The 12,624-nt window shown below is 41.6% G+C and overlaps 1 protein-coding gene across 1 annotated transcript in view; it reads left to right on the forward strand.

Annotated features, from left to right (window-relative positions):
* The window catches only part of WASHC5 (WASH complex subunit 5), a 58,201-nt gene that overhangs the window by 32,612 nt on the left and 12,965 nt on the right, over positions 1–12,624 (forward strand). Inside the window, exons 12-22 of the mRNA XM_007943402.2 lie at positions 278–444; positions 560–635; positions 2,151–2,261; positions 3,277–3,417; positions 4,416–4,496; positions 5,465–5,566; positions 6,390–6,569; positions 8,311–8,435; positions 10,384–10,546; positions 10,959–11,061; positions 11,152–11,231. Of these exons, the coding sequence (XP_007941593.1) occupies positions 278–444; positions 560–635; positions 2,151–2,261; positions 3,277–3,417; positions 4,416–4,496; positions 5,465–5,566; positions 6,390–6,569; positions 8,311–8,435; positions 10,384–10,546; positions 10,959–11,061; positions 11,152–11,231 (1,329 nt within the window). The remainder of the gene's footprint in view (positions 1–277; positions 445–559; positions 636–2,150; positions 2,262–3,276; positions 3,418–4,415; positions 4,497–5,464; positions 5,567–6,389; positions 6,570–8,310; positions 8,436–10,383; positions 10,547–10,958; positions 11,062–11,151; positions 11,232–12,624) is intronic.

The raw sequence follows: 12,624 nt of genomic DNA on the forward strand, positions 1-12,624 counted from the left end.
TAGAAGTCATAAAAATATTCAGAGTTAGAAGGATTTTACAGTATATGTTCATTGATACTCAAATCTGTGCCGTACATGTACAGGATATGAAGTAGTGGGATGCCTTCTAACTGTGGGAACATGTGCATTGTTTGATGACTTGGCTTCTGTAGTTCTAAACTTGTAATCTGAAATGCAGACATTCTCACAGTATGCTTTACTTGGAGTGTTTTTGAGCAACAATGAACGTGGTAGAGGCCATTCAGAATTTTATATGAAATATGTTTGTGTAACACAGGTTCAAGAGTTTCACCAGTTAGAATCAAATCTGCAAGTATGTCAGTTTCTTGCTGATACTCGCAAGTTTCTCCACCAAATGATCAGAACTATTAACATTAAAGAGGAGGTCCTGATCACCATGCAGATCGTCGGGGACCTTTCCTTTGCTTGGCAGTTAATTGACAGGTAATGATGTGGACGTGGGGACATCTATTATTTCCAAACCAAGTCAAGACAGCCTCCCATTTGCCCTCGATGAAGGACACATTAGTCATCATCTCACCTGTATCTCTGTTTACAGCTTTACCTCCATCATGCAGGAGAGCATAAGGGTAAACCCATCCATGGTGACTAAACTCAGGGCTACGTTCCTCAAGGTAAGGAGAGAGCCATGAGCTACCACCTCAGTTCCTAGGGAAGTATTAGCTTTCATTATTGCCTCATTCGCTAATTCAGCCCATGATTTCATCCTTGTGGAAAGTTAGATACATTTTTGAGTATCTTCTTACACTGAAAATTGTTAGCAATTTTTCCATGAGAGCATAGTTTCAGAAGACACCAGAAACATTTGAATTTTGAATTAATAATTGGAGTTTCTTACAGAAAAATTGTATTTAAATGAACAAAAGCTATTTGCGGTTTTATTAATGTGCTAGAAGTGAGTCCCATGGTCTTTTATTATTCCCTACATGAATTCAGTCCTTTTTTGTATTTATTCAAACAATTTTTTTTTAATTTTGGTAAAAATATACACAGGAAAATGTACACCCATTCATCAGTTTCTACTTGTAAATTTCAGTAACACTGACTGTCTTCTTCCCGTGTGTCAGCATTTTCACTATCCATCCATGTGGTTCACCACCACATCTTAAACTCACTACCCCTGGAACCTCTAGAGTTCCTGTTGACATTTTGATCTACAAATGATTCTCATGATGAGCATTGTTTACTAGTTTAAAGATGACTTTAGGGGATCATTTTTGTTAGGGGTGTGAAGATTTCAAACAATCCGTATTGAGTATATCCTACAACTAGGTTCTAGTCTAAAGGTTAGGGATAGTGGTAAACAACACACATGTACTTTACTCTCAGATTAATTTCAGGTGGTGATTAATGAACAAGTAATTTATTCAGTCTCTTAGAAAGGAATGATCAATTCTGAGATGTCCTTTTTTTTTCATAGTTTCCTATCTCTTTAATTGGGAAGGGTTGTATAATGGATGGCATGTAGACTTTGTTGTTGTTGTTATTTGCCATCGTGTCGGCCCCAACTCATAGCGACCCCTCCTTGGGTTTCCGAGGCAGTATCACTACGGAAGTAGAAATGCCCAACCTTCCTTCCAAGGAGTGGCTGGTGGGTTTGAACCACCAGCCTTCTGCTTAGCAGTCAAGTGCCTTAGGCACTATGCTACCAGAGCTCCCATGTAGACTTTAATTGTCAGCTTTTTTTTCCTTTCTTGGTGGTGCACGTCTTAGGTCGGATTGAGTACAGTGTTCCATCAATTGAACTGTCTCATATCCATAGAGGAGTGGGTTTCTCCTGTAGCACGGTGAATCTTTAACTTGAACCTGCATCAGAATCTCCTGGAAGGCTTGCTACCACAGAGAGGGCTGGGCTGCACCCACAGAGTCTCTGATTGCATCTGATGAGCTACAGCGGATGCTGATACAGCAGGTCTGGGGTCCACACTTTGGGAACCACCACCATAGCAGATGACTGTCTTTTTCTTTTTTTTAATGACACCTCTGTTCCTTCATGTAAAGTAAGAAGCTGCTAATGGGACTGATGAGATGCAGTGGTTGTTGCTCCCAAGAGCTTTGTTGTTTATTACCATTTTTGGTAAGAGGGAGATTTCTGGGACACTTACAAAGAAAGAGGTCTTGTCTTCCAGCTTGCCTCTGCCCTTGACCTGCCCCTTCTTCGCATTAACCAAGCAAATAGCCCCGACCTTCTCAGTGTGTCTCAGTACTATTCTGGTGAATTGGTGTCCTATGTGAGAAAGGTAAGAAATTTATCAAAGCCCGTTTGACTTATTGACTGTTTTAAATGCAAAAGATACGTTTGGGGCCCTGTAAAAACATAACTATATTCCTTCCCTTATTTTCACTTTGACTCCTGAAGTTTGCAGTACCTGAAAACAGACGTATTCTTACTTCTACTCTGAGTGTGCAGGAGTGTTTTCACTTGCAAAGAATCTGTATAACTATGTTTTAAATGCTGGTGGTGTTGGCCCCCATTTCAAGATGTGGAAACTGAGGGACAGAGATTATAGTGGCTTCTTCAAGGGCATGGAGCTAATTGGTAAAAGAGCCAGATCTAGAGCTAACATATCCTAGTCAGAACCTAATTAAAGTTTTTGTGGGGATTTCAATCCTTTGTTTTAATCAATTATGCAGCAGTCAGGCCTGTCTGTTCAAAATCAAACTGTCACTTACTAGTTGAACAATCACAGGCAGTTTTACTCAGTGTCTCTGGACCTCATCTCTAAAATCTGTGATGTGGGAATGGTACATTTTCTCACAGTGTGTCTATGAGGAGCAACTTTATGATCTGTGAGTTATTAATGTTTGAAGAAACACAGCCCTGCGCATGGTTGGGGTTAGTCGCTGTGGAGTGTACTCCGAATCATGGCATCTTACTATGTATAACAAAAGGGAACATTGCCCAGACCTGAGCCAGCTTAATGGCCCATCCATCCCAAACCTTATCAATATGCACAGTAGCAGCTACTAAAACAGCCCTTATAAGATTTTTGGCATCGCTTCCTGTGGACAAAAATGCTGGTTGTAAATGCTGGCACCCTGCATCCTAACATTTATCAAACCAAAAACCAAACTCACTGCCATCGAGTCAGATCCAACTCATAGCGACCCCTCCTTGGGTTTCCAAGGCGGTATCTCAATGGAAGTAGATCACCCAGCCTTCCTTCCGAGGAGTGGCTGGTGGGTTAACATCTATCAGCTAAGAAAAAAAAACAGGTGTTCAGTAGTTTTTCCTCTTTTCCCCTTTCATTAAAGGTTTTGCAGATCATTCCAGAAAGCATGTTTACATCTCTTCTGAAGATCATAAAGCTTCAGACCCATGATATCATTGAAGTGCCTACCCGCCTGGACAAAGACAAGCTGAGGGACTATGCCCAGCTTGGCCCACGATACGAGGTGCTGTGTTCCTGTGACTTTTGCCAGTTGAGACTTAAAACTAAAAACCGTGAAATTTCACAGGTTCCCAAGGAACCTTGAGAGCCCATCCTCAGCATGGCTGGCCCTGCCCCTGGGACCACAGGAGCAGTGGTGATTGGTTTTCACTTGCTCAGTGACAACCACGGGGAGCCAGTTTAGAGCCATCCTGCTTTCACTCTGCACTTTGCCTGGTATCATTTCATGCCTTGCTTGTCACTCCGTGGAAGGGGAGCTCAGCTGGTCACTTTCCTCTTGAGCAGTTTTGGTAAATCAGCCCTACTTCCCTTCGGACAGGATTCCCTAGACTTCATATTCAAGTTCCTGCTTTATGCACCATTCCACTGGCTCAAAATAATCCATATTCCATTAACCCCATTCTCTGGCCAGACTTTGAAGCCCACTCAATAGTTAGGCGCACTGAGATGTTCTTCACAAATACCTCTGCTTTGCTTTCTTTTTGGACTTAAAATTAAAGTTTTGAAAAGCAAAACTAGAAAAAGCAACGTCTGATGTGCATTTCACATCTTCTGGCACCACGCCAAAAAGTACAGCAAGAATTCGGATTCCTAAGCTTGGTATTTCCACGTTTATTCTGACTCATACTTCCGTCTGCCATATCTGTCTGTCTGTCTGGTGTGCTTGAAAAGAACGTGGAGGACAGTTACTTCTCAGAGTCTCAGGTGCCCTTTTCTGGCTGGAAGATAACCTCCACTTTATTGAGTCCCATCCTCTCACTGGTTGGAGAACAGAAATTGAAGCCCGAAGGAGGGGCAATGACCTATCAACAGTGAAAGAGCTAATAAATGTCTTCTTCCTCCTTCACCCAGTGTATCTGAAGTGCACACAGGAGTCCTGAGGCAGATTCATTTCTGTTCTTTGACCGTGACGGGACTAACAGCCAGTTATTACAGCTTTGCCTGGAAATGGTGGGTGTTTTGCCTGAAGTACTTAATTGTCTCTCTTTTTCTTTGTTAAAGGTTGCCAAGCTTACTCATGCTATCTCCATTTTTACTGAAGGCATCTTAATGATGAAGACGACTTTGGTTGGCATTATCAAAGTAAGCACTGATACTAGTCCATGAAGCCTAGTCGTGTGCCGCCGAGTTGATTTTGACTCTTGGCAGCCCATGTGACAGAGTAGAACTGCCCCGTGGAGTTTCCTGGGCAGTCGTCTTTGTGGGGACAGATTGCCTCGTCATTCATTCCCCTGTGGAGCCACTGAATGGGTTTCAAACTTTCAACCTTCATTGTTTGCACCATTATTATAATTTTCTTCTGTAAGTTTAAGGACAATCAAAACCAGATAAAGCCTATCAGTTACCTCCTTATGGCTTTTTAAAAAAACAATGGTTCTTTACAAATTAAAAGTCAAAGAGCAACTCTCAGGGAATTCAAGATGGTGTGGGGAAATTACATGATGTTTTCTGGATCCTACTGTCTTTTTGGAAATAAAAAAAGTCTTTGGCATTACAGAAAAAATAATCAGCAATATAGGCTTGTCGAGTCAGGTACTAGATGTGCTTCGATTTTATCTGCCTAATTACAAACAGCACGTCAAAGAAACAGAATTGTTAACTCCACAGAGTGGTCCAACACTAAACTTGGTTTTCCTCATGTGAATATAAATTTCTTGAGACGACATTGAGAGGAATGGCACATCTGAATTCAACCTTTCATTCCAGTACCTCCTCCTAGTGATAAGGAAAGGCACTTACTAGTTTTAAAGAAATGATAAAAATGTGAGGCAATTTAAAATCTGCCATACTCCCTATATTTGAAAAGTTCTGTTGTAAAATGACCCTCATGAGTTTCAGTGAGGCAAACCAAGTTCTAAAAAGGTGAGTAGTTTCATAATTCTGTCCATATTGCCCAAGGTCAAAGGGGGCAGGGAAGGAAAAAAGTCCAGATCATTCAGAGATGAGGTAGGAAAGTTCTGTGGTGAATTCTAGACACCATGTTTCCTCTGGATTTATTTAAGATCAAACTTGCCCTAACTGCCATTTATTGCTTTTTGATGTGCATTTAGGTAGATCCTAAACAGTTGCTGGAAGACGGAATAAGGAAGGAGCTAGTTAAACGTGTCGCTTTTGCCCTTCATCGAGGATTGATCTTCAACCCTCGAGCCAAGGTACCAAATGACCAAAATCACTCTACTCTTTCTCTCCACTCAGTTTGCAAAATGGACTAGAGCACCATTTGTAACCTCTTAGGAGCTAGACTTTTCTTCTTACCGATATATATCTAATGATTATGATTTTCAACAGAAACAAATGAAGTGTTTTTTGATCTTCCATTACAATCCAGTCACATTATGAGAAAAATCCTTTCTGAAGCCCATGCCTTTCCTTCACCTGCTGATCCACAAGTTTAAGAACTGAACTGATGTTTCTGATGTAATTACTTCTTAACTTCTCTCTCACTGCCATTGAGTCAGATCTGACTCATAGTGACCTTTCCTTGGGTTTTCAAGGCAGTATCATTACAGAAGTAGGTTGCTGAGGAATGGCTGGTGAATTTGAACCGCCAGCCTTTTGGTTAGCAGTCAGATGCCTTAGGCACTGCGCCACCAGAGCTCCTATCTATTATAGAATATGGTCTCAGAGAAAAATAATTAGGCCTGAAATTTATATTAGGGTATTCTTTACCTCAGTAAATCCAATTTAAAGTATTGTAAGTGTTTTCAGATTAGGTGTATTTGTCAAACGGCATGAGAGAAATAATCCACACCGTTTTTCATCTGCCTTTGTATGCAGTTTTCGTCCCAAGTGAATGGCATCTAGTGTTTGCTGAGTGTCTTACATCAGTTGTGAATTGGAAGAGGAGTATTTCCAAAGCCCTATTAAGCAGTGACTCTGGTCTCTTATTTGCTATACCATTTAAAGTCTAATGTAAGTGTGAGTGGTTGGCTATCTACTCCAACGTAATAGAATTACTTTTCCCCGTTTGCACAGCCAAGTGAACTGATGCCCAAGCTGAAAGAGTTGGGGGCTACCATGGATGGATTCCATCGTTCTTTTGAATACATACAAGACTATGTCAACATTTATGGTCTGAAGATTTGGCAGGAAGAAGTCTCTCGTATTATAAATTATAATGTGGAGCAAGAGTGTAATAACTTCTTAAGAACAAAGGTATCAAAATAATTTCTTAAATTCTTGACCATGTTTGTTACTTTTGACAGAAAAATACAACACCTAAATCTCAGAAATACCAAGAAGAAAGTTTGTTTAAATAGTTAGTGAAAATCAGTGGGCAGTAGACAGTCATGAATACCTTGGGCATACCTTCAGGCGTGTGGGGAGCGCAGAAGAGTTGACATGGCATCTGGTCTCAGGGAGGTTACTGTCCAAAGGAGAAAGCTGTTATTGTTGTCGGTCAGCTGATTCGGACTCATAGTGACCCCATGTGACACAGCAGAACTGCCCCATAGGGTTTTCTAGGCTGGAATATTTATGGAAGCAGATATCTAGGTTTTTTCTACCACAGAGCCTCTAGGTAGATTAGAACTGCTGACCTTTCAGTTAGCTGCTGAGTGCTTACCCACTGAAGCACCAGGGTTCCTTGAGGAGGAAGCAGACATACTCAAATGGCTACAAAAATGTAACTTATAATCCAAGTGGCGAGGAGTTCAGAAGACTCAGGACTTCTTCATTTGGGCTTCGTATAGGAGGTAGCACTCAGACTGGACCTTAGAGGGTTTCAGTGGTCGGGGAGATGCAGAAATAGAAGTGGCAGGATCCAAAGTGTGCTGGTAAGACAAGGCTTTGTCAGGAACAGCTGAGCACTGCTGGCCAGAACAGAAAATAGTCACACCAAAGAAAACGAAGAGGCCAGGTCAGCATCAAAATTCTTAGGTGCCAAAGCAAAGGAGTTTGATTTTCATCAGTAAGTAGTAAGGAGCCATTCTGCAAGTAGTTGAGTAGGGAATTGATGTGATTCCCCTGACATTTTGGAAAGATTAAGTATCTTCAAGCCTTGGGATATCCTGAACTTTCCTATAACTCTGATGTGTGTTCTCATAAGACAAAAAGCCAGAAATTCCTAAATTTTTTTTTTTTTTGAAAGTTAGTATGTTTTGTTTTATTTACTGTAATTTGGGTGGAAGTTTACAGAGCAAATTGGTTTTCCAGTCAACAGTTCATACACATTTTATTTTGTGATATTCATTACAGTCCCGACAGTGTAACAGCACTCTTCCCACTTCCTCCGTGTGTTTACCGTTTGCCTTTGTCCTTTCCTGTCCCTTCCTGCCTTCTGAGCTTTATCCCTGGGCAAATGCTCCTTTTTGATCTTGTATGGTTGATTGTTTTAATGAGCGTATAGTATACCTTCCTGGTGTTATTGTTCACTTTAGAGGCCTCTCATTTGGCTGAAAGTTGACCCACGGGAATGAGTTCACTTCGCAGCTTGAAAGTTGTCTAAGGGCCATTGTCCCAAGGGTTCTACCAGTCTTTATCAGACCAGTAAGTCTGGTCATTTTATGATTTTAAGTTTTGTTCCACATTTTTCTCCCACTCCATCTGGTACCTCCTCTTGTGATCGTTTCGAAGCGTTGGCAGTGGTAGCTGGCCACCATCAAGTTCTTCTGGTCTCGGAGTTGTGGAGGCTGGAGTTCGTGTGGTCCATTAGTCCTTTGGACTCATTCCTAAATCTCCTCTTCACCCTTCTTCTCAGTCCCTTCACTTTCTCACAAATGTTTTTTTCATAAGTGGCATTCTGGGAGGCTATTAATACATTTTTTAAAGTTTCTTCTTCAGAATCAAGGACCATTTATCATCAGTCATCATGCAATATTATCTTTGTCAAAGTGTGTGGAAAAAGAACAGTTATATTATCAAAGAAATACTAAATACTTATGGTTTTGTTTTCTAGATTCAAGACTGGCAAAGTATGTACCAGTCCACTCATATTCCAATACCAAAGTTTACCCCTGTGGACGAGTCCATAACATTTATTGGTCGCCTCTGCAGAGAAATCTTGCGGATCACAGACCCAAAGTAGGTGCACGTGAATTTCATAGCCTTGCACACGTGGACAGTCATAGTCTCCAGACATGTATTGTGTATCCTCAGATCACGCCCTTATTTCTGCCACAGTTGAATCTCTATTGATGAGTTCACTCAAATTTACTCCCTTGGGGCTGCATGTTTTCCCCACTGTGAGTAGAAGGTCCTCATCCAATGGAACGTAGATTGACACAAGCTTAAGGTCTCTGTGGCCACCCTTTCATCTTTGCTGCTCCTGCTTTTTAACTCTTCTCCCTGGGCCCTGTGAAGCCCTCAATATTTTAAAACTGTTTATTACAAATTGTTCAACTGTACCTTTTGTAACTGGCACACTACCCCAAACTAATACTAGATCTTGTGTTGTCAGCATATAAAGGAGCCCTGGTAGCATGATGGTTAAAGCACTCAGGTACTAATTGAAAGATTGGCAGTTTGAGTCCACCAACCACTCTGCAGGACAATGATGGGCCACCTGCTTCCGTAAAGATTTATAGCCCTGGACACCCTATGGGGCTGTTATTTGTCAGTCACTGTGAGTTGGAATTGACTCAATGGCAATGGGTTTGGTTTGGGTTTTCCCATTACCCTGTAAGATTACCTCCTTGTTTCTTAGCCCAACACACAAAGCATTTTTGAGAGTAAGAACTAACATTTATTGAGCACTTACCCTGTGCACTGTTCTCAGCACATTATAACATACATTCATTGATTCATTACAGCAGTCTCAGCTAGTAGGTATTGTTGTTATTTCCATTTTAAAGATGAAGAAACTGAGGCTCAGAGGCTAAGTCACTTGTTCAGGACCACACAGTTAATAGGTAGTGGACCCACAGTACCAGACCCCTCGTGAGTCCAGAGCCCAGCTCTGACGCTGTGCTGTTCAAGGGCACACATGACATGGCTCTGTTGGCTCTGACATACAGGGAGGCCCACTTTACATTTTAGCCCCATGGGTTCTAAAGTCAGCAAGAACTGGGCAAAAATTTTATATAATCAAAACTGCCCTTGAGAACATTTTAGGTAAATGGACACCATGTTGGGACTGACGTGCTGCCTCTCTCAGCAAATCCAGCAGAGCGTATTTTTCCTCCTTGTTCCTCCCTTAAATCTCAGATGAAGCAGTTGGTACTAAGACCATCTGAGGGAAGAGCAGGTTCATGTCTTCTGTCTCTTGTTCATCCTGGGTATGTGCTCACTAAGTGGGCAGTTGCTGGAATGCCCCAGGAAGAGAATGATTTCTTTCTCCAGCTGTTCATGCATAGTTGAGTTGGACGTGTGTCATATCCTATGTTATCATATGTTATCATATGAGAGTTCCATGTCCCTTCCTTTACCACCGTGGTAGTGGCCACAGACTCTAGTTTGTCTCTGAAACTTTCAAGGACAACTATATGGAGAGACAGCTGGGCTCCACAGTCTTCCACCTTGACAAGAAAGCCTAACTTTGTGTTGTGAGCATGGCTTAAAACAATATTCAACTCAGGGAAATGCATCACTCATATCATAGTTAGGGTAGGAAAAGTGGTTTACCTGAGTTTTAATTTTGATTTACTGGGCAAGGAGCTGCGGTGGTGCAGTGGATAAGGCATTGATCAGAAGGTCAGCAGTTCAAACCCACCAGCCATTCTGCAGAAGGAAGATGGGCCAATCTACTTCTGTAAAGATTTACAGCCTTGGAAACCCAGTGGGGGTCCCTGTGAATTGGAATCAACTCGCTGGCACTGAGTTTGGTTGGGTTTTTTTTTTTTTTTTTTTTTTTCCTGGTTTGGTTTGGCCGGTGGGGCAGTCACCATAAGGTGTATCTGATGCATACACACAGAAGTTAGAAAACACAAATCCTTCATATTGGATGCCTCAAATCCAATGATGAGTCCCCACATCTCTTTAGGATGAATTCTAAACTACTTTTGGGGTTTTCTTTTGTTTTGGTTTTATCAAGAATGACGTGTCACATTGACCAGCTCAACACTTGGTATGATATGAAAACTCGTCAAGAAGTGACCAGCAGTCGCCTCTTCTCAGAAATCCAGACCACCCTGGGGACCTTCGGTCTGAATGGGTTAGACAGACTTCTGTGCTTCATGATTGTGAAAGAGTTACAGGTGAGCCTGCTATGTTCTGCTGCCCCGGGAGAGACGAGATAGAGCTTGCTGGACAACTGACGCTCCTTTGACTCTCCTCTCCCGCCTCCTTACACAAACGTCAGGCATATATTAGACAGAAGAGACCTGAGAATAAACCGGAATGTTTGGGGCTGAGTGTGGTGCTTTGAAGGGTGATTTGCTTTTGTTTCAACTTGGGAAGGCCTTTTATCTTTGGACCAGTAACTGCTTTTTCACGGGGGATATTTCTAAATAAGGACCCAAAGTGACTGCTTTCCTCTGTGATCCTGTCTGTAGGTCTGGCATGTGATGTAGGCCGAGTCTCTGTTCTCTGTAGCATTTTGATTCACTAGGGTATTGATTCATTTTGCTCATGGTGTTTGCTTCTTTGATCATGCCTTCTTGTTTGTAGAATTTCCTCAGTATGTTTCAGAAAATTATCCTGCGAGATAGAACTGTTCAAGACACTCTAAAAACCCTCATGAATGCCGTCAGCCCCCTAAAAAGCATTGTTGGTAAGTGTTGCTGAAACTCATCTGTGGTAGAGCTAACACTGCAGCCTTTCCACATTTTACTAAACAGAAAATTCTATTTTAACCTTTCAGCAAATTCGAATAAAATTTATTTTTCTGCCATTGCCAAAACACAGAAGATTTGGACAGCTTATCTCGAGGCTATAATGAAGGTATGATGTGGGGCAGGGGGACCACCCTTGAGTGTGATGGTCAATCCTCTATTTTCTAAATTGTTCTTTTCCTGTAGCTTTGATGCCCAAAGAAAGCTATACTTCCTTCTTTGGTTATTACATAAATATATATGTAACACTCTGGTTTCTATCATCAATTCTAAATTCCTTTCTTTCTTTAACTTCCTTCCTGGGGCTGTTCTTGATGATGGCCTTTGCTTTCCATTGGCCTATTTTTCTTTTTACTCAGAAATTATTTGTTTTTGAAAAGCTATTTCATTGCAAGAGGGCTTCCATACAAGTAAGTGAAAACTTTTCCACCTCGGTAATACTCAAGCCTTACATCACAGGTTCATTTGATAAACTTATGTACTCCAAGTAGCTGGTGGAATAGTACATCCTGTCTCTCTCCTCTCTCTGATGTTCACATAGATGCTAGAATGCCAAGTTCTTCAGGGCAGTCTTTATATTGGCAGCAAAACACAGTGTCTTTGGAAATGATGAAGATAGAGAAATGAGATTAACCTGCTGGGTGGGAATCCAGTGATTTAGAGTCTGCTCACCAACCTTTCTGCCTTTACACTGGCAGCGGCCCCCAGAGACCCTCTGTGGTCTTCATCATCCGAGGAGCAAGATGGTCAGCAGCCTTTAATTCAGCACCTGTTATGTACAAAGCATTGTCAGTTGCTATGAGAGGTAGAGCTCAGGGAAATAATGTCTGCATCCACAGAAAGCCTGCTTACATTCTAGTGATAGATTTTCTGGTGGAAAACTGATTCACAGTTATAATTTTGACATACCACTGGAAAAGCTTAGAATACTGTGAGAATTTGGAAAAGCTCCATTCTTTTATTCCCAATTAAATGGTAATTACTGAGATAGTATTCATTGGTGTCTCAGCCAGATGTACAGTATACCAAAACAAACCAAACCCACTGCTGTCAAGTCGGGTCCAACTCACAGCGACCCATCCTTGGGTTTCTGAGGCAGTCATTACAGAAGTAGATTGCCCAATCTTCCATCCTAGGAGTGGCTGGTGGGTTTGAACCACCAGCCTTCTGGTTAGCAGTCAAATGCCTTAGGCACTACGCCACAAGAGCTGATGTGCAGTATAGTCTTCATAATTTCAGTGAATTTTTTGAATGCTAAACTCATGATAAGTAGTCCAAGGAAGCTTTAGTCTGATAGGTGTCCTCTTGTTATATAAGTTTGACATTGCCATAACCTCGTAATTTTCAGATACTGCGATTTTAGTTGGCCAAGTTTCTATTTGCTAGAAAACCTTTTAGGAGGAATCAGACATAGCTGTGGTTGGACAGGCTATTTCTTCTCTGTAGATGCCTAGGAAGATTACAGTGATTCTTCAGAGAGGCCTGGAGGTTTCCTCTTGGTT

Source organism: Orycteropus afer, unplaced genomic scaffold (assembly GCF_000298275.1).
Source record: "Orycteropus afer afer isolate SDZICR_OR568_19922 unplaced genomic scaffold, OryAfe1.0 scaffold00106, whole genome shotgun sequence".
NCBI classification, from domain to species: domain Eukaryota; kingdom Metazoa; phylum Chordata; class Mammalia; order Tubulidentata; family Orycteropodidae; genus Orycteropus; species Orycteropus afer.